Here is a 25,258-nt window from a genome sequence, read left to right on the forward strand (position 1 = left end):
TCAGATGTGATGCAACACACAGTGGCTTAGTTGGCAGAGTTTAATGTAGATGCCTCACCTACCGAGATATAGCTGGCCAGCGTCTCTTCAATCGGAGGCATCTGTAGCAAATTAGTTCAAAATAAATATTAATAATCAATCAGTACTTGTTATAATTAGTTATGAATATTTGGATCAGTTAATAGAATTAACTTAATGTAGTCAAATGAATAGTACAATCAATTAACCTGTATGTCCTGTGAACACTCAGTGTTAATGGCAGAGATGCTCACAAGTCTCTGAGCTAGAGTCCAAGTCAAGTCTCAAGTCTTTGAGCTAGAGTCCAAGTCAAGTCTCAAGTCTCTGAGCTAGAGTCCAAGTCAAGTCTCAAGTCTCTGAGCTAGAGTCCAAGTCAAGTCTCAAGTCTCTGAGCTAGAGTCCAAGTCAAGTCTCAAGTCTCTGAGCTAGAGTCCAAGTCAAGTCTCAAGTCTATTGTGGTTATAATAAGTGTTGCATCACGTACAGCGACCCATCCAGGCTGCTTAGAACACTGCATAGCTATATATAAGGAATTCAAAGCATGTAATATGTTATTATGACTCCTTTATTTATTACAGTATCAGCTTTGATTTTGGTATATAATCAATGTAAACAGGCTATTGCAACATGACAAAAACACCAAGAATGCTTTACTTTTAAGTTAATATCTGTATTTTACCTTGTAGCATTAACATACAGTACAGACCAAAAATTTAGTTTCTGAAGAAAAAGGACTCCCTTGTCTGTCGCTGAATTATAATGAAAGGCCTTGGCTCCTATTGTGCTGGCTCTGTGGGGCCAAATATATAAAAATGTTATACCTTACACTTACAGTACTAAAATTGACATACTCCTATTTAGTGCAAAACATCACATTGTAGCTGAATGCAAAACACTATTGCAACGAACCAAATGATGTGAAATATACTAGGCCTATTATAAAAATATACTTTTATTGACCCCTTTCCGTGGATGAAAAACACTGAAAAACACTGATTGATCGATATCATGTATGAGGAATATACATTTCGGTAAGTTGTACTGTATCTTTCAACAGCGTTCGTGTTTATTTACTATTAGCTAGTAGAAAGGATCGGTTCACGTGCCGTTAGGGATTGGGTTGGTCACGTCACATTTACAAGCGCCAAAACTGTATTTATTGTTTGAATTTCGTAATAGAATTGACAGAATTTGAGAGCTGGGATTTTTTTCTATCATAAGTAACTTAACCTGCTCTGTCTAGTCTGTCGGTCTCCGTGTCCTCTTTGCTTCGCTATTTTTCTGTGCGTGAGAAAATGGATGTGTGGCGTGAGAGCGTGTGAAAAGTGTCAATCGCGTGAGTCTCACGGTGAATGCGTGACAGTTGGCAGTTCTGTTTAAGTTTTTAAACCCAAAGCTTACGATGAATGGCACAGCAGCCAGTGGCCGGTGCAGTCAACATGTTTGTTGTCCTCTCATGTGTGGCCGCGCGCAGCAATTACGTAGGCAGGTTATAGGTAACGGAGGGAGGGGAATAACAGCGAGCTCGTCAGACGTTTTCTAATAATAAACATTGTTCACAAGTCCCGCAGCTCGAGTCCGAGTCGAGTCTGAAGTCTTTCGAGGTCGAGTCTCAAGTCACGCTGTGTGCGACTCAAGTCGCACTCGAGTCCAAGTCTCAAACTCGAGTCCCCATCTCTGGTTAATGGTTTATTAATTTTAAGAAATATTCATTTCATGGGTGAGGAAAATGTTTTATGTCCTATACAATACTATTCAGAGTAGGTAGTCGAAATAAAAAAAACGTAAATCAAACTAAATCACGAACACTCCTAATCTAAACATATACACATTCGCACAATCACACATACATAGGTCAAATAGAAAGTGACAGGGTGAAACCGTAAACAGGGAATGAAGCTATGGAAAAGATTCATCTGACTATGAAAAGAACCATCAGCTTATTATTTTCAGATCACCTCATTAAATGTATACTTGCATGGCCTTTGCAGTGAAAGCATTTCGTGAAGTTCCTGAAGAAGGATTTTGATGGTTCCATGAGTCTCAGTCGATTTCTTCTGCATTGAATGAAGAAATTGTGATGAACTTGCATGGTTTGTTTGACTTTGTTCACATGGCTGGAGCGCAGATTGTGGCCTGCCAGCCCTGGGCTGGAGAAGCCATGCAGAGCAACCAGGAGAAGAGAGGAAGTCGAAAGAGTTGATGGTTGTCCATTCAGTGATGGTAAAGTTGCAGTTTTCTTCTGAGTTGGAATGAAGAAATTACAGTCTGACTCTGTTGGGAGAGTCAAGGCATAGCAGGCTGTGGTCAAGGCCTGCCGGCACCCATGGGCCCCGGTGGGGGTCCCCACAGACATCAACCCAAAGAAGCAGCAGTAGAAGCCAGAAGAAGAAGAGAGAGGGTTACTGAATTTGTCTCTAATAAAGCCTGAGAAAAGTCCCACCTCTCCAGGTTTCCTTGACCAACGAGAAGGGTGGAATTTCCAAGCGGGAAAATTCCTCTACTGGCGATTTATGGATCTTTGTTTCAAGCGTGCTCATTTGCATGTGCAACTGGATTGGTTGCTGATGAAGAAACCATGAAAGATTCTTGTAATACTAATATGTTGCGCATCTATCGACATATCATTTACACGGTAATTTCGATCTTCAAAGTACCAATTTATAGAGATCAAAAATGGTATAGGTGAGGTTACATTGACCGTTGGTTCTATCATAAAATGCACAGTATAAAAAAAAAAATAGAATTACAAGACACTACACAAGACAGTAAATCATTCACACAATGTTCTGGGATGCATTTTCATTTATAGATCAGTTTGTCTATAAATGAATGCAGGAAAGTCTGTTTTAAGGTCTGTTTCTGTCTTTCCTATGGCCTCTGACCACATGACCACCTTTTTAACAGTAATAAAACCATCTTATCTGATGGTAGTCATGGTTCTTGTTGGGGGGATGGGACCATAGATCCCAGAGTGAGTTTTAAAGATTATTTGTTAAATATAACAAATAATTGTGTCTGATTTGTCTCAGTCGTTACACATCGACACATAACCATATTCCTGCATCCCCTCCACATTAGCATAGTTTGCCTGTGAACGATGGATGCATACAGAATATGACTATCCCCAAGATGTCTGCAACTCAGTGTGAAGTTTTGGGAGTCTCCTACTCGCCTCAGCTGCAGTGGTTCCTGAACCACTGCAGAAAAAGGGACAAATTAGAGCGAAGCTTCCTCTTGGGAAAGCACTCACAATGTATGAATATAGCCCCCTCAAGGACTGTACGTGCATGCTCCTCGCCCAGGCACATAACGCACATATTATGTGTGTCAGGGAACACTGACACGAATGAACACACTTTCCTAAAGTTCATAGTGCTATTGCTGGCCATAGTTTGACTATTTAGACACATGCTCAAACAGACAGTCTTCCGAAGACAAGAAAGAGGATGACGTATTTCACAGGTGCCCTTTTATACTCAAGGTCGCACCAGTAGTGACATCATAGGCTGCTACCTGCCAAGTTCATTGTCATTTTCAGACTTATGCTTCAGGCACTGGTCATGCTGGAGGCATTCCCCATAGCACCCTCTAGGGGACACAGCGCGAGTTCCCATTCGAAAGGGAATCAATGATAATGTCATTGAATCAACGTTATGAAGTAATGTTGGCTCAATATCACTTTTGCACTAGCAATTAACGTTGAAACAATGGTAAGATTTGCAATGTTCCTTGTTCCCAGGATGTACCACTGTGTAACATGGGCACTCCAGCCAGAAGCCACTGACTTCATGTGTTAGTCTCAATAGCATAAGCTTTTATAGCTTGTGGGAACTGGCTCAGTGCAAGGGTCACTCAAAGAACATTAAGAAACGCTCATTGTGAACGTGAGGGAAACAACACCACATTTTTCTCAAGCAATAAAACAATGATGTGAGGTAATCAAATGAAACACCATGGGATTGGATTGTAATAGAATAGGTTCATGACCACCAATTTGAAATATAATGATAATGGCAAACTGACTTTTAATAGGTGAGTACAAAACTAACATGACACTGTATGTTAGCAAAACAGAGATGATGCATGAGACCAAATGAACAATTCCTTATATATTAGTTTTATTTTAAAATGTATAAAAGGTAACATTATTACTGTACAAACATGTCAGGCGTGTATATGTTATGTAACATAAAATGTCTTTTAAAATCGTGGAGCATAAGTGCATCATAAAATAACATTCTATGTCTTTTGTGACACCTGAGAATTATGGGTAAAATTACTTTCAGCTGTTAATTACTAGATACCAGTAGATTATACGTTTCATATACTAGTTATTGTGCTGATGTCTTCACCAAAAATGAAAAACCTAAAACTATCTGAGGCTCACTGCTGTTGACTGTACAATAGAGAAGATGCCTGTGTTTTAAACCATCAGCACACTTTCTCACACATAATTTGCACTGTCAGAGATTCCATCCAATTTCTGTAATATCATTGACTTCAGTGCACTGTATCTGTAAAAAAACAAAAGTACAACAAAGATAAAAATGAATATATTGTTGTGTTGTTGAGGGAACAAAGAATGTTGTGCTTGCTTACTTTCTTGTCAGTTTTAAAATCTCTCTCTCTTCCTCCTCTTTCAATTTCTTGATGAAACTGTCCAAAACAGGCATTTCAAACTTAATATACTGTGCAACCTGAAAGACAATGCATTAATGCATTAACCACTGAAATATAAGCAATGAATGTTCTGAATATAAACAAAAACAGCACAGTAATCACACATACACTACTGTTCAAAAGTTTGGGGTTTGGTAAGATTTGTTTATGCTTTTGAAAGAAGTTTCTTATCCTCACCAAGTCTGCATTTATCAAACTTTTTTTTTTTTATCAAAAATACATTAAAAACAGCAATGTTGTGAAATACTATTACAATTTAAAATAGCTGTTTTTATATATTTTAAAATGTAATTTATTCTGTGATTATTGGAGACAAAGCTGAATTTTTTATTATTATCAATGTTGTACTGATTAAAATTTTTGTGGAAACCGTGATAAAAAAAAATCTGGATTCTTTGATGAATAGAAAGTTTAGAAGAACAGCATTATTTTAAAATAAAATCTTTTGTACCATTGTGTCTTTGCTGTCAAGTGAAGTAAATCATTTTAATTAATCTTTTCTGTAGAAAATTTTCATTTTTTTAACAGTAGTGTATAAATATGCAATAGAAATATCTGTACCATTGTTATTCCACTTGGAAGGATCCTAAAATTAGACTTGATATCTGGAAGTGACATTATTGTTTACTGTATCTAAATTTGAACAGGGAAGCCAGGGGAAATCACGTTCTGAATGACCTATTGTGAACTTTGAAATGTACAAAATACTCACATCATATGTAATCTCTTCACCAAGGTCCTTTTCCATAATAAATAGTCTGGCGATTTTTTCACATGGACCATGCAGCAGGCGAGATACCAAAGGGTATTCTGTGTCCTTCAGTTTTGTTCTCTCTGGGTGCAAAAGATGGAGAAAAAATCATATAATCTGCACATTGTTGATGCTTGCAGAAACTAAACAATGTAAACTTCAGAATGACAAGCCTTACCCCCTGATGCATGAACTAGGTAGAGGTCAAACTCATCTGTCTTACTTTCAACCTGTACAGAAGTATAGAATGGAGAAGTAAAAGAGTAGTAAAGATCTTCAAATTCAGCTGAATTAGTGAAAACTTACCCGAAACTTATTAAGAAGCAAGTTAAGAACTTGCTGTGTTGTTAAAGTGCTGTTCACTCGTACATTAGTCACTGATCCATATGATGGAGTAAAAACTGATGTCTGTAAAGAAAGCAATAATTAATAGAATGTTCAATCGTTCATAAATGATGTGGTACAAGATTACTGTAAAATTTGGCAAATAAGGTTTGAAAAAACAGAATACAATAAAATGAGCTACAATAAAGATTAATAAAATAAAATGTACTATACTATACAATACAATAAGTTATGAAAGGTAATATAGTCTGTGGTGATAAATTGATCTATGCCATAAGACAATTGCACTTCTGTTTCATGTTTTAGCACAAACTTTTGTTCACAATAAAGCAAAAATAATTGATAGTGTACATTAATAGTGTAAAAAAAAAAAATCTGTTCATATAGTTGCAAAGCCAAAATGAGGTGTTTGTAGGCTGTGCCATTTAATTAGCATAAGGCAGTGGTTCCCAAACTGGGGTACGTACGCATACCCCTGAGGTGACAGAGAGGGTACACGAAACAAAACGCTGAGTTTGATCTATTTAAGATCTATTTAAGACTTAAACTCTCTTCAATACAGAAACATACCCTATGTGAATTCTTCATGTTTTAATGTTGATCATATATTATACGAGCAAGAATGCAATTTTTCCCGAATATCCACACAATTACAAATGTTACATTGATTTTATACAACAGTTCAAAGAACAAAAAGGTTCTATTAAATGACATACATTTTAAACACAGTACTGTCAATATTATTTGCTCTATTTTGCAACAAAATAATAGTTCCAATGAAAGCCTGTGTGTGTGTGTGTGTGTGTGTGTGTGTGTGTGTGTGTGTGTGTGTGTGTGTGTGTGTGTGTGTGTGTGTGTGTGTGTGTGTGTGTGTGTGTGTGTGTGTGTGTGTGTGTGTGTGTGTGTGTGTGTGTGTGTGTGTGTGTGTGTGTGTGTGTACATCTCCACACCTGCAAAGGGACCAGGCCAACTTATATGACCTTCGAGGACCATTTATGAGAGAGGCAGATGACAACAGATAATAAAAGCACATGGTGCAGCCAAAGGGAAGGCCTGCACAGGAAAACACTGCCTCTCAACACCTGCATCCATCTCACAACACTGATGTACAGCATAAACACTTAGACGACGGACACTTCCCTTAACAGTTGCTGCTGTGGCACTTTATGAGAGCACCAGGCCCTTTGCCAGGCACAAGGCATGTTATCTTTCTGTGAGCACTATTGTACTATTGTCCTGAGCTTGGAGCATGGAATACTTCCAACTCATCTCTGCCTTCAGCCTGAAAGGCAGCCCTGGTGTTCTCGAAGTGAAAGCTTTATAGATAATCACAGTTCAAGTTTAACTGTGCTTATCTAGAATAATAAAGTAAACTTACTTTGTGGTTGTAGAAATGGCCATTGATGGAGAAGCGGTTTCTTTTTATTCTCTGTGAATCGGCAGAGCTGTGGATTTTAGATCTTCTTTGGATATTCACAAAGCTTGCATCACTTCTGGTTCTCAGCAGTTGAGGAATGTCCTCCTCAGCAACATCCACACCTGCAGCAGAACAGCAATCAGAGACATATTAGTATTAAGATGAGGCATTCAGAGATTAGATTAGTTCAGTTAAGAATTATAATCTGTAACAACCTTCAAAATTAAAAAGAGCATTTTAAGATTTTCCTACTTTTGTGTGGAGAGATCTGGATCTTTTTCATACTCACTGGGTACAGGTGTACCACTGATTTTGTTGTTGTTGGACTCTGAAGAAAACTGGTATGAAAAACTCTGTTCACCATTTTCATTCCTGTAAACAACAAAAATAATTGAATGATATCATGATGAACTATAAGCTTTCAATGGATATGGTACAACAAATGGGAATAATGTTCTTTTCATGGTCAAATTTCATGGTCAAAAGTTCTTTTTCAGCAGTTGTTGTAGCAAGACTATAAAATAGACATTTATTTAAATGAAGTTACCAATATTTGGCATAAACTTTAAACTCCTTATTTGTGTGATTTAATTTTCCAGCATTAAGCACTATTGATTTTACATTAACATTTGATGTTAAGCTACTTTTCAAGTTAATTTGACTTTATATTGCACAATTTACATTCTCTATAGAAGTGTTTTGTCTTTTTATATAACATTCAAGAAAAGTGTCAATAATTAACTGCACAAAACTTATTTATTTTCACTTTATATTAGGAATTTTGTATTAAATAACTATTTAATTGGAAAAAGAAACATGATTATTCTGACTGATTTTTCTGTGGTAGCTATATAATATTACAACTGATTTGACTAATGTGATCACGATGACAATCTTCTTATGTTCACATGCTGAACCTTTTTGGTTCCAGCATCGGATCAAGGTCACCACATCTTCGTATATGATACTTATGAGCTGATTAAAATTTCCATGATACAGATGAGTGCTGCACGTGAGCCCAAGACTCTGAATAGCTAGTTCCTCTGTCGTTTCACTAGTGCCAGAATGACCACAGGTCATCAACACCTACCGTATTACAGCTATGATAGAAAGTGCATTAAATCTCAAAGAAAAGTATTTATTGGATTTTAGGAAAAGTACAAAGCATTATCTATGATTCATTCTAAGCTGACCGAGGAAGATAAAGGAGCAGCCAATTTAACCTGTAAAAAAGCTTTACACCCATAACTGGCCTTTGGATTGAGACGTCTATGATTGAATTAATGAAAGAAACAGATGGAGTTACGACCTAATGAAAGAAAGGAGACATCTGGGTGTGGTGTTCCACCCACCTGCTGGACTCTGAGCTCTCCGACCTCCACGCACCAGTGCAGGCATAGCGAAAGCGCTCATTGTCATCATGCATTTGGAGTCTGATTGGCCTCTTCAGGCCCCAGGAGATGTTGAGTAAACCCTCCACGATCAGCTCGCCCTCTTCCTGCAAGAAATAATAATAATCATCATTAACTCTTTTGTCAGACGGAGGAAATCCTGCTGGCCCATGTCTCAGCTCGGTTTCAAGTGTACGTGCTGAAGAGGCAGTTGCAAACCACAGAAATTCAATTGGAGACGGTGAAGTTATGGAAAGACGACTTGGGAGGAGTACAATACAGCACACGTACTAGATGTATTATTTTCGAGTGTGATTCTGAACAATGGTGTGCTTACAATTCAGTAATATGAACTATTAGTTCAGTGTTGAATGGAAAATGTCACAAGGCTATAATACACATTTTATTGTAAAATATTATTACAATTTAAAATAACTTTTTTCTATTTTAATATACTGTTATCAAACAAAGCTGAATTTTCAGGAGCCATTTCAATCTTCAGTGTCACATCCTTCAGAAAGCATTCTAATATGAGAAAGCTCAAGAAACATTTATTAATATATTATTATTATTAACAGTTGAAAATGGTTGTCCTGCTTAATATTTTTTTTGGAAACCATGATATATTTTTCTTTGATATATGATTATGATATATGATTCTTTCATGAAAATGAAGTACAAAAGAACAGCTTGACATTCTTTTGCAACAATATAACTGTCTTTATATACATTATAAATTACAGTAACTTTCAATTAATGCATCCCCAATTAATAAAACTATGGATTTCCTGAAAAAATTTAATCACTCTCCTTTGAACGGTAGTGTACAATATGGCATCATCATGAGGTTGTGAGCTTTTCAGATTGGGAAGTGATGTCTGGCTTAGGAAAACTGACCTCTTCTTATTAGAAAATTACTAGATAGATTGATAGAGAGAGAGAGAGAGATAGATAGAGAGATAGAGAGACAGACAGACTTCATGCAGTTCTTTTCAGACAGAAACGTGCCACTTAAGCACAGTCTTAATACTATCAAGGCCTAAGTCAACAAAGTAGATAAGTCTCTTCCGCTCACATAGAAAAAACAATATCGTCTGACTACTGCATGTGACAGAGCTAAATATACCAGAGATTAAAACTGCAAGATTAAGGACAACTGCTTAAAATAACTGGTTGTAATAGATGCATGTAACAGTGTCACGGCCTTCTATTTATGTACGTTTAAAAGGTATAACCTAATTTTATGAGCACCTTTCTTAGCTCTACTGTACGCTATCTTTGCTTTTAGCTTAAGGGTGAATCTGAGGTGAGAAAACATAATTTACATGTGAACATTATAATTCACATCTCTGATATTATTACCAGCTGCATTTCACCTAAAAAACCCTTAGTCAAACTTTAATTCAGCAAACCACAAAACCACAGTGTTAAAACAAAACTCCTTTATGGTGATATTTACATAATTGTATTGCTGGAAGAACTTATATGCCAACAACTAATTTCAATCCTAGGCTATATTTACTTTCTGAATTCACAGAGAACAATAATTTAATCCTCAATTGTTCAGATTATTGTGATTCTTTGACTCTTTAACTTTAATCATTCAACACAGTCACAAAGCAAGACAGAGGTCAGAGCTGAGGCCCACCAGACTTTTCCCCACTGGATCTCTGAGGACTTGCTCTTCAACAAAAATCCTCGACCAAAATAATAATCTGTAATGGCGTTGGCAGCTGTTGTAATTGTGAGTGAGCGTAGTCAAGTGTCATGTAGGTGGAGGGCCGAGTGCTCCCAGCATCTCATTGTTACTGCAATGTAAACATTCAGGGCAGCTGCGGTCAGCTTCCTCTCTACTCTCCGCTCAGCACACACACACTTCCTGTCAGTCATGCAAGGTCAGAGCTTAGCTAAATTTAGCACCATTGGCCTTGGCTTATGGTCCTTAACTGCCGTGGCTGTATAAAAGGAGTTGAGCTGCCTCTAAATCAGAACAAACCAAACACAGACACAACCTCTCCACAACAACCACCACTCTGATGCTAGAACCTTGTCCTACAGGTAAATTTGAGATATCTGATCAACTGAATGATTTAAATTCAACTAAACATTTCTTGACTGTCAAATCTCATTACAAATGCAGACTGCATAACTAACTAACTGTTGCTCATCTCTCTCTAGGATGAAACCCAGAAGATTACTCCTGTCTGTGGCTCCTCTACCGACAATAACGGAGTCGCACGAGGACCTCTCGCAGACCCTGGATGAATATGTGAACTCCATTAAAGAATTGGCCCAGCCTGCTTGCGGCCCTTTGAGGATATCCAGGACTCAGAGGCGTAAACCCGTGGGGAAGCACGCGGGCTCTTCCCGGGCTCTGCAACCCCGGCGCGTTTCCCTCGGCCTGGATGAGGTCACGCTGAGGTTCAGCAGCCAGACGGACTGTGGCACTAAAGATCCACTGGACTGGTTGTTTGCACAGACACACTTACAGTCTCACGGAGAGAATTTGCGCAGGACTGACAGCGCACCTGCTGCTTTGTGGTTACTCTAATGCGCCAAAGCATAATGACATGCTGATGGGAGGATAACACTGAACGTTTGATGGATGAACGCAATGGAAGATTGAACTGAACTTCTTAATTTATTGTCTGAACAGACTTTTTGTACAAAGGTGCTAATGTTTACACCCTGTCAAAGTCATGGTTTTCTACATTCTATGCTTTTTTAAATAAATGTAAAACGTAAAATGACTTCAAGAATGTTAATGATTGTGTTCTTTGCTAAAATTTCTGTCTATCTATCTATCTATCTATCTATAGTAGGCTATGTACGCTATATATATGCTATCTATTTATCTATGCTATCTATCTATCGTATGTACGCAATCTATCTATCTATCTGTAGTATGTACTCTATCTATTTCTCTATCTATCTATCTATCTATCTATCTATCTATCTGTAGTATGTAAACTTTCTATCTATCTATAGTATGTACTCTATCTATCTATCTATCTATCTATCTATGTGAGTGTGTTTAAAACTGATAAAGAAATACTAATATGACCATAGTCACATTGTGTCTGTAATACACATAGACCATATAATATATTGAGCACTTATGATAGTGAGACAAGGGAGAACAAAATGCATCAAGAATAATAATAAATATGTTATGGCAGATCTAGCTTGTGAATACTAATTTCATCTATCGCTGACAAAAAGATTTCTGTACACCTTCATTTTCACGGATCAATCATTTTCACTTCCCCCAATATTATCCATCAGCAAATTATGCAAATAAAACAAGGGCAGGGGCTAAAATACAAAACTAAATCTATTTACAGTTACAACCACGTATACTGCAGTTTCAGGTCTCCAAGGCAAATTTTTGAGATATAAGTCCAGTTATGCAGCGGCCTCTGTTGGCAACATTTAATTTTTAATTTTACAGCATGCACTGTCTGAACAGAACCAGCAGAGGGCGCTCAATGAACGCTCTAATTCTGACACTGACCTGAAACCTGCGGAGTGCGGACACAGAGAAAATATGTTAGTTAGAAAAAAATATCTTTTCTCGTATCGTGAATCATAACATTTTTCGATAAGTATTGCAGAAAGGAATAATTAAGTTTAATTTGAATAGCTTTTTAGTCTTTTTAGTGGCTTGTAGTGTTTTCCTCCCATTTCCATCGCAATTGTAGGCAGGGGCGCCGCTAGAAATGTATAGGGGCCCTATGAAAGACTATGAGGTTAGGCCCCTACCGCACCCATGCCATTAATAAAATTGATCTCTGGGGGCCCCAAAAGTGCGTGGGCCCTTAGAATCATCCTAATTCTTACCCCCTTAGCAGAGCCCCTGATTGTAGGCCCATCTCATTAAAAACTTGTTCAAAAGAATAAGTCCAAATAAAAGTCCATGTTGACTGTGCAGAAAGGACAGAATTATCATTTCTTTCTGATCAAAATTAAGTACATTATTTTATAGAAATTGCTCCCAAAAGTGTATTTTTTATTCTTGCACTTGATATAGTCTACTTTAAAAAGAGGAATAAATAAAAATGAAACAATAAAATAAAAAGGAAATTCTTTCAAAGATGTGATGCACAAACCTGGCAAATTGTCATTTCCAATGATTAATTTTTCCATAGTAGGCTTAGGCTATATTAACACATTTTTATGACTGGTGTACCCAGATTCCTGGAAGTTTCCAAAAAGATCCCATTTTTTCAGAGCAAACAGATGTGGGTGGTCGCTGTGTTCTGCTGAGTCTAATCTCATAATGAAAGACTAAACAAACAGCCAGAAGCAATGTGAGTGGAATGTGATTTTGCAATAAAGTGTTTCTAATAACCTCTAGATGGAGCCGTTTTTGAACAGTAGGACAATTTTATCTCAACAGTTATTCGGCTAGCTGTTAACCTGACTGTCTGCGGAAGATGTAACGTGAAAGTTGTCAGAAATGGAAAAAAGTAATTTCTCATGTTTTTAAGTTGGGCACTGGTAAATCATCTTAATTTTATATGTTGTATTTGGTCAGAATACACAGCTCATTTTGAATGACCTTATCAACTGAGGTATTCCCATAGTGCCAGGGCTGCTACCAAGAAGGTTGCTGGTTTAAGACCTGTAAGAAGTAAACTATCATTGGGACCAAGAGCATGCCAACTCCATAGGCTCCTGCAATCCATGTCAGTTACTCATGTCCTTTCAGCACTCTCACTTTTCCTTTGAACCTTTTGAAGTCTTTATCTTATGCAATCTGTCTTTCATGTTTCTCTCTCTCTATACAGATTGCCTTCAAATATCACTTGGTATATCAGTTTACCCATGGGCGTCGGAAGGAAAAAAAGTGGGTGTGTCCCACTTTTGTTACTGGAGTAAATACCATGTATTCTGGTGCCTTTTAATTAAACAAGTAAACTAAACTCCACTTCACGCCGGGCGGTTCTTTGCCTCCACGTCGTGCATTAAATGCACAGCTATCTGTGGATTATCACCCTAATTCCATGGTCATTTGCCAGCAATGACAACTTAAAGCTGTTATTGATGTTTGCAACGCCATATTTGACTGGAAGGGTACAACGGGCGGTTACTTTCGTCAGTTGCGGCTCGTTGAGAAATATAATGTAGCGATTCAGCGGAAATGGAGTTTAATTTATTAGGGAATTCCTCAAGTGGAATGGATTTGACTGACGGCGCTCTGAAAAGCGAACAGACAAATGCGCTTAATTAGAGACGGTAAAAGTGAGTGGGTATAATACATAGGTATAATATCATCGGTCTTAAAAAGTGGGTGGGTCTTGTCCCACTCCCACCCATATACAATGGTTCCGACGCCCATGAGTTTACCTCACAATACCTGTGACTCAGCATCATTTTGAAATGCCCTCAAGGAGCAATTACTCAGTGGAATCCGTGCAATGCTAAGGAATTTGTTAACTACTGTCACTACACATACGATTCATCACTTAGACCCTAGATCCCTTTGTCAGCTGTAAATCATTCCAATACAACAAACATATACATGGCCAATACATATTTTCAACACTATAATTATAAATATAGCTGCGAGCAGCAATTATCAGGGTTCAAGCATTTAAGGCCTTTAAGCATATGTGTAAAAGAAATTGTTGTATTTAGCATGTATCCACTTAGATCATAGATGGAAAAGACCATTTACAGCCTATACAGGCAATTTACCATAGGAAATATATGGTTTATGAAGCTTTTTAACTGTTATAGCACCACCTATTGCCCAATCTCCATTAAAGTTTGCATGCTTGTTTAGAATCATATGTCGTATGTGCTCACCTATTTTCGTGAAGTTTCAGGTATTCATTTAGGATTTATTCATAATTGGGAATATTTAATAAATGATTTGATTGACAGCAGTGGTTCTAGAGGCAACATTGTTCAGTATGAGGAGATCTATCAAATGATATGAATATTATGTTGATGTGTGAAATACCACATGATTACTGAGGCGTAAAACTCTTTAGCGCCACCTTGTGGACGATTTCTTTCAAAATTCTCACAGACCTCTAGGGCCATGAGTCGAACATGCCCAGCGAGTTTCGTTCCGATCGGCCTCCATTAACCTTGTCTAATAGGTGCTCAAATTTTACTGGCCGATGGCAGCCATGTTTTTTTTAGATACATCACCTTGGACAAAGACCCACCTTTGCCCACCTTGGACAAAGACAGTGCAAGTAAATCGGACTTACGGTTGTGTGGTTTTAGCCATTTTCATGTGTTTTTTTTTTCCTGTTATGGCGCCACCAAGTGTCCAATCATTTATTTTTATTTTATTTTTCGTTTGAGCCTATACACGTGTACTGAGTTTGGTGAAAATATCTCATTTCGTTCTTTGTAGCCATATTAGTAAAAGTGTCTCTGCCCACTTCGAACGTTTTGGCGCCCCTTACTGTACGTTCACACCGCCGCCGACTTGAGCTGCAAAGAAGCTCTGGCCGCCCTGTCAAGGACGCTTGTCAAAAAAGTACGGGGAAGCTTGTTGACGCTTTGGCCGCTCTGAAGTCTGTGTCACACCATGAAATGTAAACAGAAAAAAAACAAGCAATACATTGATACTAGGAACCTTTTATAATGACAGCATTTTTAAAACCGATTTGGTCGGGAAAAAAAATATTTTGATTAATATGCGCGAGAGAGAGAGAGCAAGACGTATTGTTTGAAGACGGTGAAGGTGAGTGCGCGCGCGCGGCCGGGGCTCTCTCTCTTTTGTAACTGGTCCCTATATGAAAATAACGTCATATCATAAATGATAGGAAACCCAGCAACAACGATTATCAGTTTCTCCTCCATTTTCTCGGAACTAATGTTTTGGTAGGAACGAAAGTTTACATCGTATGTTTCTCCGGAATCAGCCAGCGCGAAGGACGTCTATATTCCGATTGGTTGCTGGCGTTTGCCGCTGAACCGCGTCATAGCTCATTACCATAAAGTTGAGATACTTTCAACTTTCTGGTTGACGCTCAAAACGCCCAAAACGCGACGCCGATGGATTTGACGCTCCTTGCAGCTGAGAGAAGCCAGCTTCCATTGAAAATGAATGACTTCCGGTAACTTTGGAAGCTCAAGTCGGCGGCGGTGTGAACGTACAGTTAGTGCCCGTGAATATAAATTTCGACTCCAGAGAATCTTTCCGCACTGGTTTGGTTCCATTTGGGCAAAAAACCTAGAACTAGTTCGCAAAAGTAGGTTTTGGACAAAATTCTAAATGGTGGAAAATGTATCCAGGTGGAAATGAAATTATGTATGTTTGTCCGTCTTGAGCCACAAATTCCAATGATATAAGACACGTAAGTCTATGACAAACGGTCTAGGAGTTATGAGAGATTTCCAACTTTTGATTGCTGTAGCAAATTGAGACCTACCATCTGAGTCTCTAGGCCTTACAGTTTGGTCTGCACAATCAGTTTTACGGCAGAAAAAAAAAAAAAATCCTTACAATTACAAAAGTACAATAACAAAAAGTAACAGCAAGCTGAAGAAATATGTGAGTATGAGTCCTCATTCAGTCACATGAGGTTTTAAAGTAAACAATTCAGACAAAGACAAACAAAAGTCAACCAGAAACAAATAAGAGACACACATACTCTTAAGCACCGAACTTGATCTTCCAGTCTGCATTATGTACAAATGTGGCATATTAATGGATAAACTTCTTATTCCATTTATGGCATTTAATTACAAAAAGTGTCCTATTATACATATAAAATGTTTTCACTAAGAATAAAGGAAAATCTGTTATTTTAGACACTATGTCTAAAACACTAAATCTCTTTACTTTTGGTATCGTAGGTTAAACTCGTTCTTAAACACAAACAGCCTGGAGGGATTTTCCAGAGACTTTAACAGATCCAACAGATCATAACAATGTGACAATGTGTGTCCTGTTTGCTGACAGACCAGACCAACCCGAAAAATACTTGTTAAGTTAACTTGTTGAGATAAAATTAGACATAATTAATAACAGTTTTTTTGCAATCTCGGTCGTTCACCGAAAGCAACAGATTTTGAGATGCCATTGCTCTCAAAAGTGGGGGGGGAAATGTCACTAGAGAGAAGTCAGTTGTTTTCACTGGAAGGTTATTACATTTTGATTAAACTTTCTGAGGTTAAAAATCTTTTTAAAAAACAAAACAAAAGCAATGATGAATTCACAATAAGATCTATAACACGCATTTAGAAAATAGATCCAGCGAATTTCCATTTCATACTGACTTTAAGATTTAAATCATCATCTAGCACTAACCTAAAGGGTTAATAGATTACAGTGAAGATTTAACCCCGTATTTTAAAATAAATATTTAATAATCTTTAATTCTCTACATTATAATGTTTTGTCTATATTTACTTGTAGCACACAAACAATTTTTTTGTCTTTAAATTTTACTTTTTTAAACAAATTACAATATTATAATATTAATATGGGCTATATATATATATATATACTATATTATTGTCAGGGTGCGGTGTAGGCAGAAGAAGATGAGGAGTCAAAAGTTCCAATGCAAAACGTTTACTTACAATAATATAACTTAAACTGGTACAGAACGGGTAGAAGATTCACACAGACCAAATACAACGGCACTACACTTCCCAGCATCCCTCATGTTCCCCACCTGCACACTATCGGCCATCACCTGCACATCATCAATCACCATGAATACTAAAATCTTCACAGCTGTCTGTCTTTGTCTCAGTATCTTCTGTAGCGTCTGGACCAATCAGACACACACAAATTATTAATTTATTTAATGAATAATCCAGCAAACTCACTCTCCCAACAAATGCCTGTGAAACTTCCCGAAAAAACTAACATCCCAAATGAAGCTAACACACTGGCAGAACGCGGTGTCTTGTTACAGGACACATAGAGACTGATAAGAGGATTTTACGATCCAAAAGCTGCGACTCTTACTTAATTCTCACTGAGAAGGAGAAATAAACCCTGTTAATTCTATATATTCTATATATAACCATTTGAGAAATGTGTAAACATGTATCTAATTTTCCGATCTCATGATTTTCCTTTAATGTGGTTGTCTTTTGTATTCTTGTAAACTCTATTGGGTTAATATTTCAGACTTTGGATAATATGGCTAACCAAATCAAATGTGTGGCATTTTTGGTATCTATAAACTCCAATCTTTATCCCCGTTTTGTTAATTTACATTACATTCTGCTAACTTTGTGACGCATTAGTATTATAAGCATCTTAAAGATTCTTGTGTTAAACATCCAATCAAATTGCATGTTCAAAGGGACAATGGGTCGTAAAAATTTCCCTCCAAAGGGAAATCTTCTCATTGGCTCACACAGCTCCAGAGGTTGTGCCATCTTCACGCTTTAAAGTCACTGATCAGCTCTTAGCTCTCGCTTAGTCCCTTTCTGAAATGCTGACGTGAAGATGATACTGAACTAGAAACTTCTAAGGACCCACCAAGCTTGTGCCAGGCTGCGGCCTTGTCTTTCCATTCACCAAAGATACTCTGAAAACCACTGGTTCTCTCTCATCAAGACCACATCAGCAAAGATCAACTGGAGCCTCAACAGATTGCATCAGGACAGTTTAATTCAAATGGGCGAGACATGCAAGTATCAAACTTAGTCTCATTATTTGATACATTAAGTATCCTTACCCCTTTAAAGAAGGGCGTGTTAGAACTAAACTGATGGTTTGCTCAAGGCTGTTGATCTGCTGAATTTCAAACAATGCTATAATTTCTTGCTTTCCTGTATTCTGCTTCAGCTCTCTTTCCCTTTGTAAACTGTATGCATGTATGTGTGTGTATGTTAGAGTAGTTTAAGTGTTTAGACTAGTTAATAAAATCTTGTTCATGTCACACGTAAAGTTGTCCGTGTCTCAAGCTCATAACTGGAGTCACTAATCATTTAAGATTTTTGCTACTGCTCTTAGTAGTACTGTAAATTAAGAAAGACATTTCCCATGCCCCGGAAATGTACATTTCTTAGAGTTACCCGTAAATCCTCTAATATAGGCCCGGGCCTTTATTTTACTCAAAACGGCATTTTGAGCAAAACGGACTACCAGTAGAATGAATAAAAACGAGAGTTTGTGTCTATTTGAACCTATAAAATACTAGGTTAATTTATTGAAAATGTACAGTTACCATATAACATTATGGTATGCATACAGAACATTAACAACAAATAAATATAATATAAATGATATTTTTTTGTGAAAAGCAATGATTCATTTTGAAACAGTATTTGTTCCAGCTGTAGTAGCTCCACAACAGCACGCATCTGTGCATTCATTCATTCATTCACACACACACACACACACACAGAAATGCGATTCATATTTAAAAAGTCTTTTTGCGTGTAACTTACAGACACTATTGCGATTAGAACAAAGCAAATATAGAACTGACGTATTTCTCAGCTGGATCCGTTCCTCGAAATAATACTTCCAAGCACTTCTGAGGTACATTTTCCAGGATTATTATTACTTAGATAGATGCGTGTTATCCAGCTGATTGTGGGCGTTCACAGGTTTGCGTGGATCGCCTCAGATTATTTGCGTTTGAATAGCGCGCGCTCTCCGTAATTAAGATCAAAGTCAACAGAGTATTTTGAATCTCTTTTGCACTTAAGAAAAAAAGCGAGCCTATAGCGCCAGCGCGATTGTCGATCCCAGGGGGTTAAAAAATAGATTTTCGCCCAAAGTCCTCTTTGGCTCCGCAGCTGCCATGGTAAACAACATTAGCCTACCGGTGACTGAAGTCTCACGTGCGAGTCAAGAGCGAAGTGATTGACATGACCAGGCTACCGTAGCTATGACTTGGAGTCATTAGCAAACATTGCCGCCCTGTGGTATTTGCATGTTACCAGAGAATGTCTAAGGCCCTGTCCCAAATGGCACACTCCGGACTTGTGGACTTCCTCAGAGTCCACACTTTGGTGACGTCATGTAGTGCAGACCTATAGGGCCCTTGGCGCGAGTCCACGAGGGCGCATTGAGAGGTATTTTTGGGACAGACTCGATCGGCATGCCGGAAATAACGGTCTGGTTGTTGTTGGACAGGAGAAATCACATTTTTGCGCTCCGACGTCTTATCTGCATGTCCACTACACAGCCTAATTTTACAGTTCTATATTTTGATATTATGCATATCACCTGGGCATTAGACAATAGATAAATCATGCTTATTTAAATGATGTATACAGTTGTACATAATAATACATAATGTTCCATTTGAACTAAGATTACAATTTTAAAACATAATTTAAACATATTTTTTTCAATTTACAGGTTTCAATATTCATACTATGTTTACATATGACTCAGTAAAGCCCTGCCATTCGGTTCTATTTATTTAATGAATCATAATGCGATCGTATTATTAAACACGCTATTATTATGTTTGAGACATCAACCACTGGTCGATGACCATAATGTTTGAATAAACTGTAGGTAACAACTGGTAAAATGTACATTTAGGTCATAAAAACAGTAATATTTTCTTCACAGCCATGTCAACAATTATCCGTGAGTGAAATCTCCTCCCATCTGTTGTCTGATTGGCCTTTCGCAAGGATTCCTGGGTAGTTAAAGTGCGTGGAGCCTGCATCTATGCGGGCTTCGTGGAAGACCGCTTCAAGGGTACAAAGGGGGCGCTGCTGAGCACACTTCAGAGCGGTAAAATGCTGAATGGGACGGCCTACGGACTCGTAGACTCAGCGAGCACGCGCAATTCAAGTCCACGAGACCGAAAGTCCGCATGAAGTGCGCCATTTGGGACAGGGCCTAATATGGCGAGAAGTTTCACTCTCACTACACTTCCGGCTTCTGAACTGGTTGCAGTTCCACTCTGATTCCATATGAGGGCGCTCACAGGACGAGTGCAGAATGAATGGAGGTCAATGGCGGTATACCCCTCAAAATCCACTTTTCTCAGGATATAATTTTTTGTCTAGTAATTTGAATGTTGTATTCGAAAGGAGATGCAAAGAAATTACACATTGCTGGGTGTTAGATTTTTTAGAGTCACTTATTTGATTTAAAAAAGTCTTTCAAAATGTCAATGACGTCAGAATGCTGACGTCATTAGCAGAATGCTAGTGTGTTATGGGCAACAACAACTCAACCTGTAAGAAATCAAAACGACATAAGTACTCGTTCATTCAACTTTCGACCTAAAACCCATGTTGAACTTGCAAAATCTACAATCACATCTGAGATTTCTCAACGGCAATCGGGTGAAAGAGACAAATTTAGCGTCTAGCCCCATTGACTCCCATTCATTTTGCACTCATGGCGAGCGCCCCCAGTGGAACTCTGGTGGTACTACAACCAAAATTCGGTACAATAGGGCTTAATAGGGAGTGGACAGGCTCTCCGTAGACGGGCTCTGATGTTACTATCACAAGCATAATGTTGTGGCCTGCCCAGAAAAACGTTGGTTCTAATAATAGCCCCGGCCACTATTAGAGACCGGCCTTTATTTACCTCCGCCGACAGCGAGACCGGCCAATGTTAGAGACCCAGCCGCTAATGGAATACAGGCCAATATTAGAGGATTTACGGTAATAAACAATTAATCCTGAGTGTTCACGGGACAAACAGGTTAATTGATTGTAATATTAATTTACGACAGTAAGTTAATTATATTTACTGATCCAAATATTCATAATCAATTATAACCAGTTATTATTGATTATTAATATTTCATAGAGCTAATTTGCTACACTTCTGTGTATTTAGTTCCTGCTTGTCTTCTGTTCAGTGTCCGGTATTGTTTGTGCTTTGCACACTGTTTCGTATTTTTGGCTCCTTTTGTACCCATCTGAACCCGACCGATCGCCTACTGACCTGTTTTCAGAATGGCCGCTCTATCGAGCAATATGTGAGGGAATTCCAAGAGATATCAAACCAGCTCATCTTGACAGAGGATTTCCTTAAGAACGTGTTCAGGCTTGGACTGGATGCTCCTCTTTACCAGCCAACTTCAGCTGCTACACCTTGTTCATTCGCTCAATACCTAGATCATGTGCTGTTGTTGAACGGGTCCGCCTTCACTGTGGGTGAGGCGGATAATGACCCAGCCACTCAACCACCATCACCAGCCATCTTCCTCGCCACAACGCCTGAATGTCTTCACATCATTCCTGCCCAGTCTGAGAATTTTCACGTCATCCCAGCCTTCAGACCTGCCACCTGATCGGTCTATGAATATAATATCCAGCTTAACAGATCCACCACTGATGTCAGTGCGATCAGCCAAAAGGGCCATGGCCACGCCCAGTATAGAGACTCGTCCCATCGAGACCGCCCGTCCAGAGTCTCGTCCCGTCAAGACCGCCCGCCCAGAGTCTCATCCCGTCAAGACCGCCCGTCCAGGGTCTCGTCCCGCTGAGACCGCCCGTCCAGGGTCTCGTCCTGTCGAGACCACCCTTGCTGGGTCTCGTCTTACCAAGACTGCCTCTCCAGAGGCTCGTCCTGCCGAGCCTGAAACTGTCCATGTCAGGCCCGCTGAGCCAGAGACTGTTCACGTCATGCCCACCGAACCAGAGACTGTTCACGTCAGTCCTGCCGAACCTGAGCTTCACGTCAACCCTGCCAAACCCGAATCTTCTGTCCCCGAACCTGAGTCTTCTGTCCGTGAGTCTGTCTTCCCACCCAGCCTCCCTCTCCCATCTACCACCTCTCAACCCTTCTTCCACCACTGCCTGTCAGCCCCTCAGCTCCTCTAACCACCTTCATGGAGGTGGAGTCGCCGTGGGTCTGCCGGCCTACAGCTCCAGCCTGGTCGGTGGATCCCTGGTCACCACCTCCAACCTCCGCGACCAGGACTCCGCCTCAGCCCGATGGTCCATTAATGTTCTCTTGGCTCCTACCTCCCTCAGCTCCACCGTGGCCTATCTGGTCACCAGATCCGCCAGGCTCCCTCGTCCCCCCGGATCCACCTTGGTCGCTCGTCAACCTTCCCTCACCTCTGGACTGCACTCCTGCCCTGCCCTGGTCCATCCTACCTTCTGTCTGCCCTTCACCTTCATCTTCGTCTTCAGTGGATTTCGAGCGTGACAATTATTCATATTTACAATAGGAAAATAATTTGTGTTTTCACAGAATCACAAAACTACCCCTGGTAGCCTTAGAAACATGATGTTTATTATTATTACTACGGTAAAATTTCAGAGTATCAAAAAAAATTATAATAATAACAAAATAATAATCATAACATAATTACAACCATGAATAATGGACTATAGTTCAATTTGGGATAGGTTCTGCATAAAAATGCAGTCAATCATGTCATCTAGGCCAGCCTTTCTCAAAGTGGGTGCCGCGGCACACTGGGGTGCCCCCTGACTGTGTCAGGGGTGCCGCCAAAAAATTACGTAGGCTAAAAAAAATAATAAAAAAAATCGGACATTTCATATATAAATATATTTGAATTTACATAAATACATTCTTCTTCTTTTTAACCCTTTCGCACGTACGCTCACACCGGTGTGATCAGTCTAGGCTGGTCCCTGGAGCACCGGTGTGATTAGAACGGTCAGTGCATGACGTGATCAACTGCTAAATTCAAATGTGCTTTCGCGCGTTGGCTGGAGCTGAGCCAGAGACAGGCGCGCTCAGAGCTGTCATAATCACAACTTTTCAGTGTTTTCATCCACATAATGTTTGTTTTAGGTTTCAGACATAAGTACTAAAAAAAACAATACATTATACACACTGATGTCAAAGGAAGAGGCAATAATAATCCTTTCTATTATAATTAGTTGTATTCATATCAGATACACATTGTGTAAGTAACTTTAAAGTTTACTCTATTCTTCTCCCAGTTCACCTGCCACTTACTTTTATGTATTTCGGGAGAAGTGGATGAATTCACTTGTTGTAAATCCAACAGATCCGATTCTCTGAACTGCGTCTGCGGCACAAACTAACATGGCGGCGCCCATCGCGCATACAGCTCAACTAACCTGATCGTTATAATTGTGTTCAAAAAACAAAACACTTCCACTTGCATATATTTTACAATCGGAATATCAGATATTTCATGCCATATCTAACAAATTTGTGAATATTTTGAATAAAAAAGGAAAAATGACATAAAAGCAGATCATCATTCATTCAGCTCTGTTGTTGCTGCGGTGTGTCACGTGACAAGCAATGACGCGTCACCATGGAAACCATAAAGTGACACAGTGACTTGAAAAACTCACGCTGGCGGGTCAGCCAGAATATTTAAAATTTACGTGTGAAAGGGTTAAACATATAATCGGATTAATAAAATTGTAAATTCATTTTAGATAAAATATATATATATATATAATTTACATTTACATTTGGGTTATGCAGTGTTTTTAAATTATATTTTACACTGGGGTGCCTTGAGATTTTATGCACTTTTGAAAGGTGCCCTGACTGAAAAAAGTTTGAGAAAGGCTGATCTAGGCTAGAGTTCTCAACGGGCCTGAAAATTACAACCCGACCCGACCCGGCCCGTGGCTTTTAAAGCCCGGACCCGATGTAACCCGACACATCAACATGAATTACCTGCCCGAACCCGGCCCGCGGCCCGACGCCGCGTCGGAATTTTTTTTCTCATACACGTAATTATCATGACCAGCAGACGCGAATTCAAATCAACCCTTAATGTTCACGCCTTTTAACAATACAAACAACTGAAACAATAAACTTTAAATATATGAATAGGCTGTAGTAGCGACGGTGAATTCACCTGCGGCAAGTTTACTTTTCACCAACTCCATCCTCTTCTCCAGGCTAAAGGCGTGCACGCAGCGGCGTCTGCCCCCGCCCCTCTCCATGATGCACGTTGCACGCAGCAGCCAGACTTTCTTTACGGTGAACAGCAGCGATGATTAATAAATGTTTTTGTTTTTTACTGAGCGGAAAAGATTAAGCCCGAGGTCCGACCCGACCCGAGTCATTTGCTTATATTTTCGACCCGATCCCGGCCCGAACCCGCGGGTCCCGTCGGGTTTGTCGGGCCGACCCGACCCGTTGAGAACTCTAATCTAGGCCCATTTACCCATCTAGGTTTGCAGAGAGTGACAAACAGCTGTACTGAGCACTCACTCTAACCCCGGATTTCCACCAACTGCGGATTGGCTCCGCTGCGTGTCGGCTCCTTGCTCCACCGTCCTTCAATACTCACCAGGTCCGGATTTATTGCGGAACGGCTGCGGCCATGACTGACAGCTGAAGTCATGAGGACCCACGAGATCTTGCAAATTCACGAATGGTCGCGCGATATAACAGGATGCCCTGTGCTGAATTGCTGCGGAGCTCTCCAGCATCCGGCAAAAATAGAAGCTCTGCGTACCTGCTCCGGAGGGCTGCGGATCGCCGGAGTCGGAATGCAGCCATTCCACAGTCAGTGAAAATACACACATTGACTTTAATGGAAACCTGTTGACTTCGCCGCCGTTCCGGAGTGGATCCGCAGCCGTTCTGCAGTTGGTGGAAATTAGGGGTAATGTCCCACATACGAAATTCCGTTCTGAGACAATAGCTTTTTGTATCACACACTCTTACTCAACTCTTCTGTAGGCAAGATTAGATATATTAATCATCAACTAGGACTTGATTTGATCCACAGTTAGTTTCACTTTCAGAGATGTTAC

The 25,258-nt window shown here is 39.4% G+C and overlaps 2 protein-coding genes and 1 long non-coding RNA gene across 3 annotated transcripts in view; 2 read left to right on the forward strand and 1 right to left on the reverse strand.

The window, feature by feature from the left end:
- Positions 1 to 4,117: 4,117 nt before the first annotated feature.
- rassf4a (Ras association domain family member 4a) overlaps positions 4,118 to 25,258 on the reverse strand; it is a 28,190-nt gene continuing 7,049 nt past the window's right edge. Inside the window, exons 5-12 of the mRNA XM_082153721.1 lie at positions 8,567 to 8,712; positions 7,504 to 7,586; positions 7,176 to 7,336; positions 5,759 to 5,860; positions 5,631 to 5,682; positions 5,414 to 5,535; positions 4,621 to 4,718; positions 4,118 to 4,535 (exon numbers count right to left, since the gene is read on the reverse strand). Of these exons, the coding sequence (XP_082009847.1) occupies positions 4,466 to 4,535; positions 4,621 to 4,718; positions 5,414 to 5,535; positions 5,631 to 5,682; positions 5,759 to 5,860; positions 7,176 to 7,336; positions 7,504 to 7,586; positions 8,567 to 8,712 (834 nt within the window). The 3' untranslated portion in view covers positions 4,118 to 4,465. The remainder of the gene's footprint in view (positions 4,536 to 4,620; positions 4,719 to 5,413; positions 5,536 to 5,630; positions 5,683 to 5,758; positions 5,861 to 7,175; positions 7,337 to 7,503; positions 7,587 to 8,566; positions 8,713 to 25,258) is intronic.
- Positions 8,725 to 13,905, forward strand: LOC309486427. The gene is made up of 3 exons (XR_014201539.1): positions 8,725 to 10,663; positions 10,784 to 13,458; positions 13,896 to 13,905. It is a non-coding gene; the product is annotated as an uncharacterized lncRNA (long non-coding RNA).
- On the forward strand, positions 21,442 to 25,256 carry LOC309486423 (uncharacterized protein). The gene is made up of 2 exons (XM_082153724.1): positions 21,442 to 22,921; positions 24,654 to 25,256. Exon 1 carries the CDS (start codon positions 22,119 to 22,121, stop codon positions 22,680 to 22,682), a length of 564 nt encoding a protein of 187 aa, XP_082009850.1. The 5' UTR covers positions 21,442 to 22,118; the 3' UTR covers positions 22,683 to 22,921; positions 24,654 to 25,256.

The sequence above is a fragment of the Leuciscus leuciscus genome (genome assembly GCF_965113295.1).
Source record: "Leuciscus leuciscus genome assembly, chromosome: 22".
NCBI lineage: Eukaryota > Metazoa > Chordata > Actinopteri > Cypriniformes > Leuciscidae > Leuciscus > Leuciscus leuciscus.

Excerpts from the sequence above, each read along its gene's own strand:
- LOC309486423 (XM_082153724.1), top strand. The coding sequence starts at position 22,119 with ATGTCAGGCCCGCTGAGCCAGAGACTGTTCACGTCATGCCCACCGAAC.